The sequence below is a fragment of the Pholis gunnellus genome, assembly GCF_910591455.1.
Source record: "Pholis gunnellus genome assembly, chromosome: 4".
NCBI lineage: Eukaryota > Metazoa > Chordata > Actinopteri > Perciformes > Pholidae > Pholis > Pholis gunnellus.
Window position 1 is genome coordinate 4,852,595 of NC_136530.1, and position 23,204 is coordinate 4,875,798.

At 40.3% G+C, this 23,204-nt stretch overlaps 1 protein-coding gene across 1 annotated transcript; it reads left to right on the forward strand.

The window, feature by feature from the left end:
- Window positions 1–20,325: 20,325 nt before the first annotated feature.
- On the forward strand, window positions 20,326–22,834 carry LOC306695334 (granzyme B(G,H)-like). The gene is made up of 5 exons (XM_079158557.1): window positions 20,326–20,434; window positions 21,093–21,252; window positions 21,434–21,569; window positions 21,823–22,044; window positions 22,144–22,834. Exons 1-5 carry the CDS (start codon window positions 20,377–20,379, stop codon window positions 22,324–22,326), a joined length of 759 nt encoding a protein of 252 aa, XP_079014683.1. The 5' UTR covers window positions 20,326–20,376; the 3' UTR covers window positions 22,327–22,834.
- Window positions 22,835–23,204: the final 370 nt, after the last annotated feature.

Below are 23,204 nucleotides of genomic sequence, written 5' to 3' on the forward strand. Positions count from 1 at the left end.
ACTCATTTTAGACTTATTTGTAAAATGTCAAAAGTAAATATAATATGTTTAATAAGTTGTAATCAAAACGTATTACAATGCAGTTTCGTTGTATGGGAAAGTCATTATTAGGAGGCAGGGCTGGTCGGTGTGTAACGTCTCACAGCAGTGCCCTGAGGAATTAATGTTTTTTCAATCACTCTTTGCTTGCCAAATAATAATGTTCAAACAGGTAGAGGACCAAATTAGCTTTATTAAACTTAAATAATTAAGTTACCGACAATGAGTGTTTATCAGCATATCATAGCATTTCTATGTAAATACCCAGAATGAAACCCAAATAACAAGCAGCAGGGAGACACAGCTGGGGATATTTTGGCAGGCTGATTAGCGCAGGTATAGGCTTGAGTCATGCCGCCTCCACTCACAGCAGGGTTTGATTGGAAAATCACCAAAGGTGTTGATTTTCGACAATGCGGCCAAGTATTACTAATTAGAGGGTGGAGTCCTGAGGTTAGGAAACAGACTTCAGAGTATTTCAGCCAAACAGCTGTACAGTGAAGTGGGCATGTCTGCAGGTTTGAGGTGCCACTGACAAACTGACAGTCATTACCAACAGCTCCGCTTTGGCACGCTGAAAGGTGAGAAAACGGCGAGGCACACGCTGTGAATCAAATTAAATGAGCTTCAAATGATTTGAGTTTTTTTAGGGAGAGAGGGGGGGAAAAAAATAATTACAGACATCAAAATGATGTACTGTGGAACATTTGAATCAGTGGGCTGGATGAGTAAACAAAGGTGCAGACAGCGAGAGACGGGCCAAAATGAGGATAGCGCTGTCCATAAATTTCTTTCTGCTTCGACTGGACAGTGCAGCTATTTGTGTCAGGCAAAATTTGGTAGAGAAAGTCTGGCTCAGATGAGATATTAGACCGTGAGCGGAGCCCAAACTCATCCATCATTAGCCTCATCTTGTCCACAACCCAGCAAACCACCCTCAAATGTCTCCTAACTCATCCGCCAAGGATGGATGGAAGACAAATTCTCCAGCCAACGTGCTTTTTTTATTAGCTGAGCAAATGTTTCAGCCAAGCTCAAACCGCCGCTACCTGCTTGCTTTGCTCCTTGTTCCAATAGATCTTGTCATTCAAGTGCTTCTCGTTTCAAGTACCGATGTGAGGGCGGCGTGATTTAACGCTCCCACAAGGAGCTCATATAAGGATAAAGTCAGTTTTTTTCTCAGTACCTGGTGTCCTTTTTTATAACTGTGGAACGTGAAGAGCCATAATGTCGTTATGTCACTTCAAATGCAAATCCAGACTCGATTTTGATTTTTAGTGGACAGGAAACTGAACCCACATCTGACTCCTGGGCCCAGTCCCGATGTCTGCCCTCACACACCAGCATTCCCAAAAAGCCCCAAGGCTCTGCACGGATCCACTGTGAAAACGATAAGTGGTCAAGGGCTCTTTAATAAACCTTGAAGCTCTTTATGCACACTTTATACAAGTCTGCAATGCTGCTGATTTTGCTTCAGGGACTAACCCACAATTCATAGCGTTCTCATGTTAAAAATGAGCATAACAGGAGGTCCAAAAATGAAGAACAAGTTTACCCAACAGCAAGCACTAGGTCTAGTTCTTTATTTTATCCTGTTGATTTGTATTAATCTGCTCTGATTAAACATAGTAACATATGGACTTATTCGATCCAGAAAGTGAGCAGCAAACTTAGATAAACTAGACCCCCCCCCCCCCCTCCCCCTGCTCTGACCTTGCCCATCTTCACATATGGCCTTCATTTTGAGCTGAACTACACGCGTGCAAAGTTTCATGGCTGCATCATGTATGGCTGCATCATGTATGGTTGCAACGCTATCACACTGAGAAAATCTGTCCACAGACAGACATATAGACACCTGGTAAAGTACTCAACAAGCTAATTTTAAGCCCTTACACCGTCTTGCACTCATACTGATCACACCAGTCATGGTAACGCAATAATACAACATTGATTTGCTTTCTTGCAGAGGAATATTTTGGCTTCACCTCTGCACAGTGGGGATGCGTCGTACATCACTATATATATGTATACAGTCACACAGTCTATGGTGCAGCCTGACTGAAAAGCAGGCTTCCCTAAACAGTTATTTAAGATAACCAAGAAGAAAGCCAACGAGCCCGTGCAGACCCGTACCCTGAGGCAGTCATAAAACAAAAACAGAAATCATTGCGGACTCTCAACATCCCCTCTTATCTCAATACGAACCTCTTCCATCAGGAAGAAGACTTTGTGGGCCAAAGCGTCAAATCAAACAGCTTGAAGCTATCGCTAGTTCCAGCCTCCATCAAGCCGCTGAACTCTTGACGCTAAATCTGCAATAGAGCATGGTGCAATAAATACAGCATTTTAGAACTTTTCTATTCTTCTGTTGTCAAAGTGTTGTCAAATGTCTCTTATGTTTAAAGGTTTTCATGTTGCTTTTGTGATGTTTTTTTTTTATATGTGAAGCACTGCTGTCAGACATAATCAGTGTTGCTCCTCGGTTTTACCTTATTTCATTCATACCATTCAAGTTTCCTTTTTTTATTTTGTTACTCACTTCTCTCATTTCACTTTGCTTCGTGCCTTTAAGTGTTTTCCTGCCAGTTTTGATTGTGTGATTAGTTTCACCTGTCCCTCGTTAGCTTCTGCAGTCACCAGACCTCCTGCTCACCTGTTCTCACTTCCCCATTAGTCGTTATTTGTACCTTCCTGGTTCCTCTGTTCTTTGTGAGTTTGTCGTCGTTGTTATTTGGCGTTCTGTTTCCTGTTTACCTGCTGGACCTTCTGCCTGTTTGGACTCATGTAAGCTGAATCTACAATAATTCACTCAAGTAGTCCTGCTGCTTTCTCAGCTCTCTGCATTCGAGTCCAATCCGTGTTCAAGTACTCACTGCACTGTGACCATGGCTCAAAATTACTTCTTTTATTGATTATTCTTCAGATTTTTTATTTTATTTTTCTCCAAAATTGCTGATAAATGTCAAAAATGTGTCTGATTAAAATTTCAATATTTTATTTAATCATCTTGAACAGGAATTTAGAGGGATTGCTGTAAATGTAATCCCTGCGATTTATATCATATAAAGATAAAATAATCAAATGTTTTTTGCATCAGTGTGGGGGGAAATAACTGAAATGATTTAGAGATTGTAACAACAGTCTGTGATGGTAGTGTAAAGTTTCTCACTTATACATGCCATCTTTACGAAGTGCGAGTTTTTGTGCGTAGCAGTTGTACTGCTGTCATCAGCCAATTATCAATATGCAGTTTACAGAGCACCAGGTTGTGGGGTCTCTGTCGGAAATACTTTCACACTAAAGAGAATCTTGGGCAGGTTTTTATTGTTTTTTAGCTGCAGCCAGTTCTCTGGCAGGATGCATGCACCGGGTGCATCCATCCATACACATTCTGCACATTTCTCTAGTAGCTTCATATATTTAGCATACCACATAAGAGTGGTATCAATCTTCTCTTTTTCCTCTTCCTTAATCCTAAACCAAAGTTTAAACAGTTTCCAGCCATTAGGATTGGGCCTCCTGTACTGCAACAGGACTGCCCTCTCAATATAATGTCAGATCCTAGCAGAGGACTGATTAGGGCTAACTGCAGTCCATACCAAGTCAGGGGTGAACAATACAATATAAAACAACAATGTAAAAACGGCCTAAAATCTCCTTGAGGGAAGCCACACAAATCCTAAAATAAGTGCGTATTGGATCATTTGTCAAGAAGGAAATCCTCCAGCTCTGCGAGGAAGGAAAAACGGCAACAACACACTCGTATGCTCCGGTTCTCATAAAGGTGTGTGAATCTGGTCACTGTGGAGGCCATGGAAGGATCCTGTTTTTAATAAATGTTCATGAGCCCACTCTTTGATTTGTTTAGCAGTGTTTATGGGCTCATCAGGATCTTGGAAAACCTGGATCGTGGTTCGGGGAACAGCGTTTGCACCACCTCGACCCGTAAAATGGTCTCATTCTCTGGCTATTATACGACCATGCTGAGCAATAATCAGATCTAATGACACGGGATGGCTGCTCGCACCATTACAGAACCGCAGCATTAAACTGTTGGCAAACTATCGACGCAGACTGGAGGCATCCTTTAGCTTTTTCCAAACCTAGCGCTGCCTGAGCAAAGGAAAAAGGGTGAACGGTGAGATGACTCATCAGACCAAGTTTTGGTCTCAATTACAGAAACTTGCAGAAAACAGGACGAGCAGACCTCTTGCTGCTTACTGGCAATCAACTTAATATGTGACATCTGTGTTTCCTGATTCATTGTGATTCTGCATCTTCAAGGTCGGTCATTCTTTATGCGCTGTGGTTCTTTTTCCCACCTCTTATCGTTCGAGATTAAAAAATGACGAGCGTTGACTTTGAAATGATGATTAATGGCCTTGTTTGCTTCTCTTGGGATTGGCCTTTGTGTGATCGATGGTGCTGAAATGTGTAACGGACACTTCCTACTCTACGCTGTCTACATTTTCACAGTCTACTTTCTCAACGTGTCAACATGCATCTCTCGACAAACCTACTTTGACGTCCTTAATGTTCTTTCACAATGCTACTCTTCGTGAATAAAGGTTAGTGTTGACATTTTGCTGTTTTCCTGGAAATGTAATCCGACAGGATAAACGTGATGTCATACAGCAACATTTCCTTTTGTGTAACATTCTGAAAATGTAGGGGACAGAGAGCAGGATTCAGACTAATTTTCCAAAAGGCATCGCCCAGTAAAGTGCACCTCATTTGACCTGCAAGCATCTTTAAACCGTAGAATGTTTTTCTCTAACCAATTCGACACTTAATGGCACCCGTGAGACAGCGAGGGCATACCATCGAGCCGCTGAGTCACTCTCTGTAAAGTCTGCTGCCCCCCCCCCCCCGCTTCTCAACCTCCACTGCATACATGTCTGCAGGAGAGATCAGACTACGCTGCATTCCTTCCTTCATGTCCTCAGTCCTGATTATATCCAGACACAATACGTCTTGTTCCTCAAGCTTCTCAGCTTAGCAGACGGACTGTTGGGGGAAGTAGAGTCTGAACAATGAGGAAGAGGAGGAGGGAGTTCACTATCTGAAAATGCAGATGTGCAGTTGTCACGACTTCTATGATGTTGCTTTTAATGACATGCCATATGGTGTTGATTGGAGGAAATAGGATCAGGTATAAGCTGTTGGGGATGCATTGTAGTTTTCTGGAGACCCTGATTTTGAGTTCAGTGTATATAAATGGGCATGATACACAACTAAATGCTACTTCATGATTTTAAAGCTATGGGGAACTTTGATTTTGGGTATGACCGTTTTCAAGATTTCATCTGATTTTATTGGAATCTGACCTGCTGGCACTGATGACAAGCTTTAAGAATAACTATATAGAAATAACCAATATTCTTGCTGATCTTACTTAAGTCGGTCATATAGAGTCAACAGTTTTAGATTACTTGTATATATTGTTGAACTGTACAATGTCAGAGGCAAAAATATATACAGTTTTGGTCATAAAGAAATTGACAAAGTCAAGCTTGGACCAGTTGGTCCCGGTGGATGAGAAGTCATCACAGTTATTAGCGTTCGTTCTCTGTGCTCCATGGATATCTGTAGCAAATTTAGTGGAAAATCCAGCAAATAATAAAGACATTTCACTTAAAAGCAGAAATGTCCAGCTCATTGTAGCGCTAGAGCAAAAGTCAGGGGATCACCAAAGTCATTAGGATTCAGCTTTAGCGGATCATCATTTCCTGTGTAAAATTTCACAGCTTGTTACAAGTTGTTTAGATATTTAAGTCTGGATAAATGAGAAATGACCTGTTTGTTCTCAATGACAGGGACAGAGATTCTTATTTTTACTTGGTCTACTTTTTTTAAGTCTTGTTTATTTTTTTGTGTCTTACTGACTGAATTCACTTTATGTAGCTCACGCTGTCAGACATTAACCTGATGCGCCAGATGGTTTGTTACACAGAACCATCTGAGAAGCAGTCAATGGAAACTGTTTGGAAAGGCACAGGCACTTAAAAAAAAAAAAAAAACTTGGCAGGCGATTGGTTGAACCATCTGTCAATCAAACTCTTGCCGAAGTGAATGTGGAGAAAAGCGAAAACATCTTTTCCAACCCAGAAAAGCCTTCAGTGTCTGCAGTTACTCTCCACTTCTGGTATAACTGATGCTGTTGCAGCATCTACGCCAACCTCTTCAGGAGCTGCCATTGTTGTTCAGAACAAACAGTCTTCTCTTTGTGTTGTCGCGTCACCTAAACCATGCCAGTAGCTTCCAGTAACTCCTCAAAGGACGGTGATTAGTTCGTCCACAAACGCGTAACTTGAAGCCAGATGGCAACCTACAGGTCTGAAAAGTGAAGCCAATGCAGAAGTGCTTTAAACTTGCATTATTTCGAATGGCCATCAGGGGGCGACTCCTCTGGTTGACAAAAGAAGTCAGATTGTTTGCAAATCTATGAGAAAATTACTCTACTTCTCACTTGATTTATTACCTCAGTAAACATTGTTAACATGAGTTTATGGTCTCAATCTCTGGTTTCAAGTGTTTTTCAATACAACATGATGGTCATAAATAAAAACCGGTCTTTCACCCGGGAGACTGTTGTTCAGTCCCTGTTTGAAACAAGAAGTCAATGTTGATTTATTTGTCATTTAACTCCACTACCATAGTTATTATAACCCAAGTCACAATCTTTTCCTAAACCTAAAGAACACACCAGACCTTCTGAAATACATCAAGCTCCTCCACATCAACATAATTATTCATATTCAGCCCTGAGGCAGATACTTAAACATTCACTTTGGCTCCACCAGGCCAACAACCCACATTGTGTTTTGCCTTGAGAACCACTTTACGAGGCAGATTGCCAATTTGGAATTAAAAAAAGAATTACCACAACATATGTCTTTGTCTGCACAGAACACATCTGACACGGTCAATGCAACTCTACTGCAATCTTCCCTGAGATGGCAGATAATAAAGGAGGTGACATGAAATACATGATGCACGGATTCAGGTGTGTTACAAAATATTGGTAGCTAGGGCCCCATATGACAGACAGAAAAACAGTTGTTGGAACATTGCATTTGTAAGTGGCCCATGGAGACATGTAAAGCCTGTTCCCGTCTGACCGACTGTTGCTGCTGCTGCAGATTCCATCCCCGGCTCAAACTAAAGTCTTTCTTCTCATGGAGGATTCAAGCCTCACTGATCTGCATGTGTCCCATAACGGCACTCTTAAATGGACAAGCTGTACTCCCTGGCCCTCGAAAAAAAAAAAAGAGAGAGAACACATTTTATGAAAGAATATTAGTCTAGACTGATCAGAGGCAGGATAACGGAGACCAATGGCTTTCTCACAAAGTAAACAACAAATTAATGCATGTTCCTGGTTTTATTGGAGACGTATTATAAAACAGTCCATTTCATAAGACATACCTCCCAGGTTATAAGCTTGTGAGACATCTGCCTCTCCAGAGTTATTTTGCTCAAGAGATCAACAGAAGCCACCAGAATAAATATAGCCTAAATTACATTCAGGCATCAATCGATCTAACATGTTCCCCGTATTCCATCAGAGAGGATGCTGTAATGGCCAGAGGAGAAGTAAAAGATCACTAAAATAACACCAGCCTAGACTTGTCTATCAATTTTATGTTAAAGCAGGTCACACACTGAATGTAAAGATTTAAGAAAAGAAGCTCAGCTCTATAAAAGGCCTATTTGATAGACCATGAAAGGAAAGATGAAATCGGCGTTGGCCAACAGCTTCTAACCACATCACCGCATCAAACGGCCTCTTCAGCCAGAGGATGAGAACACGCAGCGCTCATGGAGGAGCGATCGATTTGTAAGGGGGGACCTGTCCATCTGGGAAAGTGAACATTCAGAAACAAAGGTCTCATGGAGTGAAACTCAGCATGTTCGCTGTCTTTGTACCGTCTTCAGGGAGACTCACGCAATGTTTGCACAAATGGGGATACATTTGAAAACAATATTTTCGTGTAAAAGTGACTCCAACCTCACAAGTTTTTACGACAGCCTGGATTCAATGTCATGCAAGGGGCGTAGTTTCCACTGGGGTTTGGGGGAGTTGAGGGGGTGGACGCATGACATGTTTCACGGCTGTAAAAAAAATAGATGGCTATAGCCATAGAAACCAAGATGGTGACAGCTCGAGATGGTCAAAATGCAGAGCGCGAGGCTTTAAAACTGTAATTCACAAACCAATGGGCAAAGGTCACAGTGACTACGTTCATCTCTTATATGCAGTCTATAATTCCACTTAACTGGTGAGCAGTATAGTCAGCCAGATACAAAACCATATCTCACAGCAAACCTGATTCTGATCCCGATTGCACCACCGTCTCAATACACAATAAATACAACTGATTCTTTAGAATGTGACATCAAATGAGAATGTCAAATGAGAATGTCACTTCTGAATGTTTTCTTTTAATTTCCCCAGTTTCTTTGCACTGAAAAGCTGATGAAACTGAGGATCAGCAGTAATATCTGGAGCAAAATTTGCCCCAACCTCAGACACCTCTCCACATGTTCTTTCATTTCACTTCAGATCTGGCAAATATAATAAGTTTCACTTGCTAAAAACTAGGTCAGGGCAGTAGCTGACTGGTTGGAATAACCTGTGCGTTGCCCAGAGATCCTTCCATGTCTTCCTGACTTTCCTCTGAGCTAGGAGCATTAGAGTCACAGTGGAACACTTAATGAGGTGTTGAGTGTCTTTCCAGTCAAAGATCTGGAGGGCAAAAGGTCCAGCAATTGTCCAGTTTAATACTTCCATAAGACACTGAAGGCAATGGGATCCAGAGATTCTGGTCGTTGCACATAAATAATTGAAAGTAATTGAAAGATAGACAGAATTGTCAAGTCATTACACTCTGTTTCCGTCTTCAGTCTTGACTTTGCCTCCACTCTAACCATTTTCTCCCTATCACTAGAGGCCAGCGTATCTGGCTGAATCATTAAAACGTCATTTTAAGTCAACACTGATACGTAGCCATGCCAACAAAACAGCAAAACGTGGAGTGGAGCGAAGTAAAAACCGACTACGATGTTGGGTGCCATTTAGAAGACATGACGCACGGCTTGACACGGATGCTAGTCGCACCTGTGACGCTGTTGGCTAATCTTTAGTTCCCCCCACGGCACTCATTGGATCGATTTGCTTTTTCAACCGAGAAATCGTGTCATGATGCCAGATGAAGCAGTCAGCTTGGTGGAGTGGACGGATTCAAAGGTCTGGACCCAGGCAATAGAGTGCCGTAGGAATTAAAATGTGTTTTTGTAGGGCAACAGGAAGTCAGCATCGCACTGGTTATCTGGACAAGAAGCCAATGGATGTTTGCCATTGGCTTCTGGATTATTACAAAAAATAAGGTGGTTCCTGCAGCACTGTATGAGAGATAACCATGCCGTGGTATTCTACTGCGTCAGGACTCAGAGGAAGTGGTTTATGATATCAATCTATACTTCTTCTCGTATATCTGTAAACTCATTTCTGTTGTTGCAGATCGAATCATAACTGCAGCAGCTGCTCAGACACTTAACATGACTTCGTTACATGGCCTCATGCACACTCGTTCTTTTTCAGTTTTACTTGTCTGAAGGTTTTCTGGGCGGGACAAGTGCTGAAGATTGGAAAAGAACAGCCAATGAGCAAAACACTGAAATGACTTCAACAAATGGGGATAATAATTTCCACTTCCTCCATGTTAAAAATTAATTATTGCATGGGTTTGCTGACTCCATACTTATGGCACATACTTGTTTGAAACTGCAGTTCTGAATTTTTTAAGTAGGTGAACTCAAGCCGTCTCTTTTGCTCCAAATACCATCCGTCTATCCCGACTGCTTACTCTTCTTTTCCACAGGTCATACTGCTTGTGCAACTAGAACACTTCTGCAGAAGTAATAGGAAGTTCACTTGTTATGACAATTTTTTGACCTTGATATTTTCTCCATAATATGCCAGAACTGTGCAGCAACCTTCATGAGTCACAAATATTGTACGGCGATTAAATACTCTGTAGTGTTTGTGTGTGTGGGTGTGTGAGCTGCTCGGACATCATTGTGACAAATGATCGGCACTAAAAGGAGTTCAGAATGATACATTTATGATTCTTACATCACTGTTATTGCATTTCACCTGAGCGATATCCTGCTTTATTTCCCAATTTCTTTCCCCAGATCACGATGTGGTCTGCGATATAAAAAAAACTCAGACCTTGAAAGAAATATCATTCTGGGACTGGTGCTGAAGGCCAGACGCTTGAGACATGAATCACTGTGGCAGAAAAAAGGTGTGTTCATCTCTTAAGCATGTGAAACTGAAGAAGTGAAAAGCAAAACAATTTTTCCATCCAGCTGTCACAGTGCTGTTATCCTGTGGATGAAGCTTTTCCGCATCAAAATAATCATTTGCACAAATAAATATTGTATAGGAATGAATGCTACATCTAACCACACAAACAATATAACATAAGTATCATTATCTCAGCCAGGACATAATAGGATCGATTGTGTGTGTATCTCTTTGTCTGTCCACGACTAATCTTGTATACTGCTGCACCAAACTGCAAAGCCTTTGAGCTGTTCATTTATGGCTGCATGCTCGAGGACCTCTCTCGTGGTTGCAATGACACACTTTCTCAAAACACCTTTTATTAAGTGCTACAGGAATGAGTCCTAAAACTCGGAAATAAGTTTCCATTTTCATTCTAGTAGTTCCCTCGTCTCAAACACAATGTTTTTTTCTTTAATGGGGTTTTTGTTAGATGCCTGAAATAAGGTCTGTGATTAACACCTGCTTGAAGGATTTAAACGTTTTGTTCATGTCAGTTAATACCCCTCTCTGGATATTTGAAGCTTTTATGTGTCTCAAAAAAGGCGGTTGCTAACAAGTGCCTAAATGAGACGACAAAACATCATCACGATGAACACTTCTCTGCCTTTAGCTGAGTGGTGGTGACCGTGGTGTAGTTCGTTTATAGCCCCAACGTTAGCTTTTTAGATTGCGTTTACGCTTCAAAAATCATAAATATGCCGTTCATGTGTGAAGATTATCTTGCTTAATGAAACATTTAAGTGTCGTAAACGTTGCGAGTGAGACGCAGTGATGGTGGTATCCCATCCTATCATCTGTATCTCCATCAGCTCAGGTTTCTACTTCACCATCTCCTCCAGTTCATTCCTTTTCTTTTTGAACACTTGTGCTGAATGGCCCAGATTTTCCCAGCCAAATGGAGTCAGAGCTGGGTCAGTAAACGACAAGTGTGACGGTGAAAAATAGCTTCTATTAAAGGAATACTTCATCCACCAAATGACCGTTTGTATATCAATTACTCAACCGATGTTACCTTGAATTCTCAAAGAACACTTGTGAACGGAGAATCATGAAACGGAGTAAAGTCTTGATGAATTGAAGTATATGAGGGCCGCGTTTTATAACATCAAAACGATGTCAAAACATCTGTTTACAATCTCTCACACAACTCGTGCAGTATAATCTAAGTCCCATTTATCCAGTTGTATGCGCACTACTTTCCAAACACATGCATCTTTGCTAAAACCTTAACATTTGAAAACATTTCTGCATAAACAGTCTCAGGCTTGCTGTTCGTCCTGATAAGTCCAAAGTATTTTTAGAAGTAAAGTTTTAGCGAAGATGCGTTTGGGAAGAATCATCAAGACTTTTCTCCGTTTTTTGATTCTCCATCAACCGTGAAAAACAATGTTTTCTTGAAGGTGACACAGGCTGAGTAATTGATTTACAAATGTTCAATTTATGGGTGAAGTATTCCTTTTAAGAGACTGATTAAACTGTTGAGGTCAACTACTAAATCATAAAGAAAAAGGGCACTTTGGTGTGTAACAGCAAAACCAACCCGAACAAAAACAAACTCGGGAATGTGGCCAGAAAACTTAATTGCTGCACAGCAATTAAATGACTGTGGTTGTTGTAAGATAATAATAGTGTGTGTTATTGTTGTACCTTCGACCTGCAGTGAAACTGGAGAAAACGTTTGCACATTTGCAGTAGCGCGGGTGGTCTTTTGTGAGAAAATGAGCCATGTCGTATTCTCACTAGAAAAACAGTCCATAAAAAGGACACGCCATGCATGTAGCCACACAGACGCATACAGTACACAGCAAACGCTCACTCTGTCTGATCACTGTCAGGAGTCATTAGATAACAAGTGCTCGTCTGTTTTCTCCATTGAAAAATCTCCTTTTTAATGACAAACACAGACTGTCTGACTCTTCTTCCACCCTAGGGCAGTCCAGGCTAAAGATACACACTCTATTGTTCTCACTCTCATCCCCTTTATCCACCTTCCCGTCTGTCTGCTGTGTGTCCAAATACCTGCCTTCTGTCCCCCCACTGGCTGCCAAATACTCGGAATACTTGTGTCCTTTTCTATCTGATGGGACCAATCTACTCAAGGTTTCCTGTGTAAAAGTGAAGAATGTGAATTGGAAGCTTGGCCTCAATTGGAGGCATCCAAACTGCTTGGCAGATATTTGCACAAACCGATAACGGTAGATTTTTCTTTTTTTTTCTTTTTTTCTTTTCCGCAAAAATGATAACTATCTAAAATCTCCACATTGCAACACGCAGAGAAGAAGTTTAAGAGTGTGGTCTGATTTATATCTCCACGAACGAAATGAATGAAACATAATACGGGGGGAACGTTTCCAATCTGAGTGAAGATTAACACACCTACAAAATGTTCGTGTGTTACATTTATACAGAGACACAAACAAACCAAATTCGGAGAAACCACGTAAAAACATGCAAAATGACATCTTGTGAAATTCACTTAAGCCCTCCAGAGCAGAGGAGGCAGGAAGAGTTGTGGCTCAGAGGGTGAAGCTGAGAATCAAAGAGGCTACCTGTCATCCCTTTTCCCCTGGGACCTGTCCTCCTTCCAGTAATGGAATCAATTCTTCACTGCAAGCTAGATACAAAAAAAACAAACACTTTCCTTGAAGCCCGTGTCTTCAATACATTATAAACATACTTAAAATGCATTATGATCTGCTTATAATGGTTATAATGGTTATAACCATAGTTATAAGCAGTGATTAATATTCATCATGCTTTATAACAATAGTCACAAGTATCATAATCCTTTATAATTGCTGGTCACACACTGACTTTTTTTTGTACTGTAACTAATAAAAAATGTAATTCAACTATAATGCATTATAGTCGATGTTAAAATGCATTATAATGTGATTTTAAGTATCATTGTTTGTTTAAGAAAAGCATCAATGCATTAATGCATTCATTCTTTATTAAAATCTATGCAATTTTATTGTATTATTTATACTTAAAGCAAAACAATGAGCACTTAGAGTAACTTATAACCACATTATAATGCATTATAAAAAGATTATATTTTATTGCACAACTATGGGAGTTTGATTATTGTTATAAAGCAATATATGTGTGCTTATTACTATAATTATGCAGTGCTATAAGCACATGAATATGTTTATAATGCATTATAGACATGGACTTCAGAGAGAGTGTAACCAAAATAAATAATAACAACAGAAATAGATCCTGAGCTGAACAACTCTATGATGGATACCATGACCCAATATGACACCGTCAGACCAAACTAGTTCTAACTTCCACATCTGGCACTTCGATCATTTCTCTCAGCTATACCGAGGCTAACGGGAATGTCTAAATATCAGTTTACCATTCCTATCTATTACATCCGACCCCTAGTTTGCTCTCCATGAAAAAGGGCTGATGCATTAGACTTCTGGTGCTACTTCCAGACCTCGTTTGCGCCACAGTGAAAGCCGATACAGCATCCTCTCAAAGGTCTGTTTTTGTTTCCACTCTTGTTTGACCGACACGGTCTTCTTTGAGAGGCGCTCTCCGTGGGCAGAACACTGGATCCGTGCGCTCAGACAGACTGGTGAGGAGACACTGCACACTGCAAAGGTATTCTGTGTTCTGCGTGCACATCTGTGTGCAGGAGAGAGGTGCTGTTGTCACCCTCTGTTATTTCTCTAGATTCCTGGAGGCCCTGAATGCCTCAGTCGGGCTTTACGTAGTGCAAACATAAAGCAGACCCTTTATGTGTGTGTCTCTGTTGATGACGAATCAGAGCTTCAGCGACTCTTTGAATTGTCTAATAACTAAATTGTTACCATTCATTTTGTAACAATAAATAACTAAATAACAAAATCTGATCAGGGCCTAAGACACACCAATGTGTAGACATCGCTAGTCACAGCTGAGCTCACTGTATCTCAGATGTAAGGGGCGGCTCAGGGGTTACAGTGGGTCGTCCTTTAACTTCAAGGTTGGCGGTTCGATCCCTGGCTCCTCCTGTGTTGAAGTGTCCTTGAGCGAGACATTGGAGGTGCTCTTCACAGCAGTCCACTGCTCCTGATGATTAGAATGGGTTAAATATAGAGGTCACATGTCATGTATGTATATGACCATTGAAACATAAGTTTTAGTTTTAAGCTTGAGTTGTGTTCGGCTGAATTTGAAAAATCACATGTTGAATTTATCTGATAAAATGACAGCAACAGTAACTATCAGGGGAGCAAAATGCCAATAATCTTGTGGGAAAGAGAAATTAGATCTTCACTTCTTAAATTCTACATTCATATTTAGGAGCTATTGACTAAAACAACACACAGAAACACGCTGTTTACTTTAGCAATCACAAGTGAGTTTGTACCGTTTCTTCATTTTTGACAGGTCCTCTTCAAAGGCCTGAGGAATAGCACGACTTAAGACATGAAAGCTTTTAGCTTCTGGTATCGTTTTTCTTGTAAAACAAAAAAAAAAGAAAAGAGGTCTGACTGTTTTGATGGGAAAGCTTCATTCCTCAACAAAATGAAAAGAGGGTAAATGAAGAGAATCTGATACATCTAAATATGAATCCCATGTCTAAAGCACATAGACACCATATGTTTTTTGGATTGAAATGGTTCAAGCTGAACAGAAAAACACCCATAGACTTGACATAATTGATGTCGTTGGAGGCTCAGTCAAAGGATTTGCCTCTTTTCTTTCTCCTTTTTGCTGGCCATGTTACTTGAGTAGAGGTCAGGAGTCACCTGCTTTTCTTAGGTAAGTACATGTTGTTATTAACTGTCTGTTTCGTCATGTTTTTCATCATTTAGGTCGATGTGTTTTCAGGTATTTTTGACAGAGCGCTTACACATCCACACGTGCCATGCTGTGGTTTGTGAACAGAAACTGCAGACAGGAAATTAAAGATGTGCCCCTCACGCAGACACAAGCAGCATACGAGACGAGGACAGAGCTTCGTGCTGGTGGAGCAAAGAACCGGCTAATGTGCTGGAGATCTGACAAACAGCACATTCTTTACAGAAAGCTGTCACACAAGCAGAAGCAACATAAGATAACCCCAAGGTTCAAATCACAAGATGTAATCTCCTGAAGCTTTGGTCAGTGCGGAAGGACTTAGCCAAAGTTTATCATCAAAAGGCTTCACAGAGAACTGTGAGTCCGGGGATGGAAAGTTAACTTTTTTCCATTTATTTCTTTTATCTTGTGACGTGCAGCACAAGTACACACACGGATGTACACGTTACAGTGTTTTCTTTGCCATGGAGATAAGAGTTCAGAAGAAAAACGTATGTTTCATAATAGCACTGTCCCAAATAAACATGAATATTTATATATTTATTCTAATCAATACACTCACAATGTAATCTTGTGCCTTTTTAAGTCAAATACAATGCAGGTTGTTATTGAAGATTTTAGTCTATAGAGCTTTTGTTATTTCTCTGCCCACTCTCTCAGATGGGAAATTAAGTTTTTTTTAAATTTCATTATAAATCACAGCACCACACAGCACCGTGCAGTAACATTACAGAGTGAAATGAGATCTGGTAAAAGCTGCACCACAGGTCTGCTACGGTCAGAGCAAATATAAAGAGCGAGAAAGTCCGAGAAAGGAGTAGTTCGGGGTGAACTGGGGAGACTTTCACCCAGGCGACCGCTGTTTGTGTCCTGTGTGAAACTTTATCTTACTTTGTTACGTAACTCACGTACCCGACTAATGCCACGCACGTAAGTTTAAAAAGTACTTATTCGAACCCAAACTTCAATCTTTTCCTAAACCTAACCAAGTAAAACACAAACACTGTGTGCATGTGAGTAGAAACTGTACGTTTCCTGTGAACACAGAAGTTTATTTTGAAGAAGATTCATGTAACAAGTGGAAATTGATTTTATTGAAATCACAGGTGCAGCCCAGAATGCTTTCTACTCTCTCTCCTCTTATAGACTCTCTGCAGGCATCAACAGCTGCTGCAGCATTTCCTTTCTGTGAACATATTGAATGCATCACTTATTATCTGTGCAGGCTTAAAACATGAGGCCAACGCACCGACAAACCTTCAGGAAAAATCTGTTTGCCAGGTACTCTGTTACTGTTAGGGAGGCCTTGATTAGGCATTAAATATTGAGTTAAAAGTCATTGTAATGAGTCATTTAGTATTATTTTTCATATCTTATTAATTAGTAAGTTTAACGTCTTCAAATAAAAGATGTATGAATTATTTCTTAGGCATTAGCAAAACAGAAAATGCATTTTTCTGCTCAATCGTTTCATGTCTAGAAAAGAGATTTTCATTCCTGATTGAACGCTTCATTTGCTCTGTAGCTTCCTGTTCAGTGGAGAGTAAATGACAACATCAAGATAGCAACAAAGATGGCAGCTCAACGTGGTGCAATGTCACATCCATGACCCTGGCTCCTGTGAAAGATTGCACAGACAATATTTGTATGATTATTTGAAATGAATGCTCAAAGTGCTGCCTGATCTAGTAGTTTCAATTCTTTTATGTGTTATTTCTTGATTTAAGTCTGAAATTATTCAGTGGAAAAATCATGTTCATTCAAGTTTTCAATCATTCAGATTGTTTGATACTGTGCACATACCTCTGCACAGTCCTCTGAATGTGTTATTTTAATGACAGACCAAACTTTTCTTCCACAAATTGCAGAAGGAAAGCAAATTATTGAATGCATGGACCAGAGTTAGCCTTTTAAGTAGGCGCAGTAGTTGTTATGAAACCAGTAAAAGTGTTGCATTGTTAGAAAATCCTGTAAAAACGTTGTTTTTGTGCGCATCCAGCTTTGAAATTACACTCAGCTCTGTTGTTAACAACTTGGCTTATGGTGTAATAATGAAACTGATGAAAGTACGAAAGTAAGTAAGTATGAAAAAAGAACAAAAAGTCAAATCTGGTTTTGTGGAAGATGGTAAATGCAACAGATTGAGACATTGTTTGTGATTTGAGCATAAGGTTCAGTGACTTTTTGACTATATTTTTGCAAAAAAAAGATTTTTTTGTAAGACCCGAGTCAGCTAATATCAGGAACAGTGTTGGCGTGGCTCTCAGGCTGTAAACCTCAGTTACCATATGTGATTTCGTTAAACCCGCAGTTTGATCTATCATCACTGCTTTAGGAATGTCCGCTTCGCTGTCTGTTGGCTTTTATTGTTGTCCCTTTTCCCTTCTTTTCTTAATAAACATGTAATTTGCGCTGTGATTGATGGTTTTTCGTGGGTGTTATTACGCTCCCTCTTCCCTTGTTGCTGCGGCCGATGGCGAAACCAGCCAGGCCTCTCAGCCCCGTGGTCCCCATAAAAGTGACGGCCTAACCGTAAAGGCATCGTTCCTCTCTGCATCCACTCCTGTGATTCCCATTACTGCCCGGGACTCCAGGAGCTCGCATCCCCAAAAACCTGTTCCCTCCCCCCTCCACCTCCTCCTTTTTGCTCCCCCCTTTTCTCCAACGCATGAAATCTCGATTGTCCATCAATCAAAACACTGACGATAAAGTTGGTGACGAAGACACAAGAGGGACATACTTGAGTCTAGACTGAGGAAGTGAGACATGTCTGTGGTCAGTAAGCTCCATACTTTAGGCTTGACTACAGTGACGGGGGAATGGCTTGTATAGTCACCACCACATTAACTAAAATCTCGTCATATCTTTTCTTTGCAGCGCTTCATTCATTGTCTTGAGCTAATATCCAGGTGTCCTTTCCTTCTCATAGGTTACAGCAGTCAGTATCTCACAAAGTGTATTTTCCTTTTATTTTTGCCAAGCTGAAACAAATATCCCTGTAGAGCCCACGAGCTATGAACACACATAAGGACTTGTGTTTCGATTTATGCCTCGAATACATTTTTCTAATAAAGAACTTATTATAGTGGCTCCGTGCTTAAAAGAAAAAGCCCGACTGAAATATTCTTTTATTATAATGCTGGTTTTTACAGAATCTGCCGACTGATCTGGTTTTCCCTCCAACAGCATCCTAATGACTTCTTCATTCCTCCGGTAGCTCGGGGGTCACGTTTCACTTTCCACGAACCACACGTTCACACAAAATGCTATTTTTACACACTGATGTGTGTGTGTGTGACTCTTATGACGTGACGACATCAGAACGATGTTACCTTCGGGGCTGCGTGACAGACATAGAGGCTCCTCTGAGAAAGCCACGGCTTTCAACGTCCAATGGAGATCTTGGAGGCTGCGGACGTTACCACGAACGCATCAGTGGATGAGTTATGACCAATAACATCACAGTTCACCACAGTGGCCTGAAAGCTGCTCAAGCCTGCACCATTTGACTCAATTAGAAGTTTACCTGCGGTCACGGGTATAATTAAGAGGTGGGGGCTTTTTTCATTTGATGTTAAATTATGGAAAAGGTATTTGATGTATTAGATGTTTGAGTCTTCGGTGGAAAGCATCACTTATAGTAACCTCAGTCTCGACTTGAAAAATGAGTGCAGCGTTTGTGTCATGGTTCTTACCACGTTCATATTTTTCATCCCAGCTCAAATATTAGATTACGTGTTGTTTATATAACACGCATACACCTTTATCTACCTGACTACACGATGTCTAAAGCAGGGGTGTCAAACATACGGCCCTAGGGCCTGAAACGGACGGACCGGCCTGCTGGATGACTTTGAAAACTATTTATCTGTTTGTCCTAATACATCTCGGTCTATACTCGCCGTAGTGAAGCCGGCGCAGGGGGCGTGCATCGGAAAATGACATTGGGCATCTTTCGCAAAGACTCAACTAGTTCAACTAGCTCTAGACTGTCAAATAGTTGACTGATAAAAGAACTACACATCTGTCAGAGGATTTAATATAGAAGGCCAATATGTTTTTAAATGATTTAGAAACCAGAGGTCTTAGAAATCTACATTGGAGTAAATATTTGCAACCAAATCAAATTGTTTGCAAGATATTCAACTTTTTGTTCATGATAATACATTTAATATTTGACATCTTTCTTCACAGGGCTCGTATGAAGGTCATTGTGGAGGCTGGTTTATGGCACTTTGCCGGTTACACTCATTGTCTTCTTGCTTCTTCCCCGCACATTTTGTCTTAGAGAATACTGCAACGAACAGTGCGTTGAGCACAAACGAGCGCAAGTAGCCCACGTGCTTACGTTCAGGCTACATGACACAACTCTGTCAAGTGTAGGCTACTGTTCACGCAGGACGACGCAGTCGCTGCGTTCCAAAATCGCATACTTTTTTACTTTTAGTGCATACTACCCTTACAAAGTAAAAACATGGCACCTTGAACTTTGACCCTCTTGCTATAATGTTGGCAGTGCAGAGGATTGTGGCTTGCATACTGCAAAACACCACCGCATGCAGAAGGACAAACCTGGTATTTTTGCATTCTGCTTTTGACATGCTACGTATTAGGACATACTAAATCTTTTTCTGGCTTACAAAGTAGTATGGGTATAGGAAAGAAACCCTGAGTGTTGAGTTTTCTAAGAAAAGTGGACCATTTCTTATTTCTTCACGGAGGTAAATGAGAAACCAGTGTGCTTGGTGTGTTCACAGCACCTTTCATCTGTTTCAGAGATAGAGATCATCGAGACGTCTCAGGCTCTCAACATGTGTTGTAAATGGATTGTTCATTTTTTGTGAACATTTTTAAAATGTACTTATTAACACTAACATAAAGGGAAATAGGTTATGTATATTGTTTTACTGGTCCGGCCCACTTGAGATCAAATTGGGCTGCATGTGGCCCATGAACTATAATGAGTTTGACACCACTTGTACGAAGAAAATCTAACTGTTCTGCATTTGACTGTTCACTCTGCTCATGAATGTGGTTCAAAACCACATCGTTTGCATATGCAAAGCGCACAAACGCGTCTTTCTCTTCCTGATACAGGAAAGTACTTAAAGACTGAAGCTGTCAGTGATGTGAGTCACTGCTTTTCAGTAGCTCAGCCGGACTCTGATCTCACCATGTTTATCCACCGTGAGCTGCTAATAGCGATACTTGTGCTGACTCTTGATGGTCCAGGTGAGTTTTGTAATGTTTCTACAGCTGTATGTTTGATTATATCTTCAGGTTGTCACGAAGAACGACGTTCCACACTGTGGGACAAACGATGCACGAGGTCAAAGGTGGTGATGTACTGGACTACGTTATAAAGAGATGTGTTTCTAATATTCTACTTTCTACTAATGTTAGAAAAACCTTCTCAATATGTTGCAGTCCAGTACATCACAACTACTTAAAATCACCCCAATGCTAAAACACGTAATTTAATTAACACTTGTATACCAGTGTCAAAAAAGACCTGGATGTTATAATGATAATAATAATAATAATATTAATAATAATAACTTGAATTATATAGCACCTTTAAAACCAGAGTTTACAAAGCCAGGCAAAAACAAGGCAATACAAGGTCAAATGTAAACCCTGATAAAACAGTACAATAGATGAAAACATTAAATAAATTGATACGTTAAGAACAAACTAAGAAATTAACATAAAAATAAAATGATAATGATGATAACAACAATAAAATAAAGCAGTAAAGCAGACGTCGCCATCATGAAAGCAGACTTTGTGGCAGAACAATTGCATTGACTTGCATTAGTTTGTACAGGTGTACATAGTAAATTGTCCACTGAGTACAATATAAATGTTGCTGTTTTTTTAAATCCCACAGTTCATGCAGGTGAAATCATTGGAGGTGACGAGGCTGCGGCGCACAGCAGGCCATACATGGCGCTTTTGTATATGTACAACGAGAGTGGTGAAAAGAGCCACTGCGATGGCTTCCTTCTGAATGAGGATTTTGTGATGACTGCAGCTCACTGCCAAGCCGAGTGAGTTCAACACGCTTTACCTGTTTACCTGCCTACTAATCCTGGGGCCCCATTGAGACCTCAATTTAAATTATACCGATAAATTATATTATTTGGCAAATATGTTTCATAATGGCTTCAATAATTGAGACATAAATTAATATTTTATTCTTGGATAACTTTTTTTCCCATTTTATTTCAGTTCCCACGAAGTCTTACTAGGAGTTCACGACGTCCGAAAGAGTAATGGACGACAGAATATATCTGTGGCACAAACATTTCCACACAAAGACTACAATAAAACTGATTACCACAGAAATGACATAATGCTTCTCAAGGTAAGAGAATTCTTCAATTTAAAAAAACATCAATAAGCTTTACTCTATTCAAGCCATCACACATTCTTTTCTCATTATGTTATTTGCAAAAGCTCTATTGAACACATTAATCAAATACAGTATGCATGTCACTTAACAAAAACTAATCGGGGAATGTATTAGACAACAGGTAAATGACAGCATTGAAAGTGATATTTTAGTCTCTTATGTGTATTCTATTTTTGTTTTTGTTTATCCCTCTTTGTTTCTCAAGTTGAGCTCCAAGGCACATTTCACAGAAAATGTGAAACCCATTGCTCTGGCAGACAAAGGTGATGTCTCTCTGCCCAAATCATGTCTAGTGTCCGGCTGGGGAAAGACAGCCAAGAATAAAATCTCTGAAGTACTCATGGAGGTCAAAGTCACACTCGTTGACAAGATAGAGTGTGCCAAGTACAACATGTACTGCTCTAAGGGAGAGACAGGACCGGGCGAAGTACGTATTTTCTGTAACGTAACATGGACAAACAAACGTTGATCAACAACGATAATCAATTCAATCACTGCATATGTGTGTGTGTGTGTGTACTTTCAGGGAGACTCTGGTGGCCCACTGGTCTGTGAAGATAAAAAGGCGTACGGTGTGGTGTCCTCAATGATCAAACCACACTCAAATGACCCGAACATCTATACTTTTATTAAGATTCCTGCCTACAGAAGCTGGATCGATTCCACCATGACGAATGCGTCAAAAAGCTCTGATGCACGTGACGATTAAAATCCTGTCATCTGAATTCACTGTTTGCAGAAAATTGGGCAGCTGATAATTGAAATGCTAATATCACAACGTATGCTATTGCAATGGGAGAGTCAGACCAAAGTCTGCACTTCCTCGCTTTACACAGATTTATTGAAAATGTGCATCACTTTGAAACAATTTTTTTTATTGAGTTTTATTTAGTTGAGACAAAAAACGTAAAATATATGAATGTGAATTGATTCATTTAAGTAACATGGTTTGGATATTTGTGGTATAAAACACATTTTTTCAAGGCCTTTAACAAGCCGATCATGGCACAGAAACAAAGTACTGCTTAAAGAATAAGTGTAGCCTCAATGCTGTTTAATAGATGCAATATCTATTGATGTCACATACTGTATCCTGCTCTTAAATACAACATTCTATGCATTAAATACATTGCTGCTTTGTGCATCTTCTTGTGGACTCGATCAAAGGAGAACACAGTTTGTTTTGTACCTATCTTTTGAAACAATAAACTGTTGCTCTCTCACCATGTTCTCTTTGCACCTCTGTGCACTTGTCTGTTTGAGCGTGAATCAACACAAAGACAACACTGCCTCCTTGTGAACAAAGTTTATCGATGCAGCAGGAAGAGTTTCACTTACTGAAGTCACAAAGAGCCAAAGAGTTGGGAATTAGAACGTGTCGTTTGTTTGGTCGGCAGTTCTGCCTTGATTTTGTAGTGGGGGCACCTTCCCCTTTAAATGACACACATGTTGCTGCGTGTTAGCTCACTTAAAATGTCATTCAACAGTCATTAGCTCACTTAAAATGTCATTCAACAGTCATAAACAGGCTTGTTGATTACCAGCAATAGCAGAATATGAACTTGTTATTTTACTTCAATTGTGCTG

Excerpts from the sequence above, each read along its gene's own strand:
- LOC306695334 (XM_079158557.1), top strand. The coding sequence starts at position 20,377 with ATGTTTATCCACCGTGAGCTGCTAATAGCGATACTTGTGCTGACTCTT. Across the intron at positions 20,435-21,092 it reads GCTGACTCTTGATGGTCCAG|TTCATGCAGGTGAAATCATT; the intron begins GTGAGTTTTGTA and ends TAAATCCCACAG. Across the intron at positions 22,045-22,143 it reads GAGAGACAGGACCGGGCGAA|GGAGACTCTGGTGGCCCACT; the intron begins GTACGTATTTTC and ends GTGTACTTTCAG.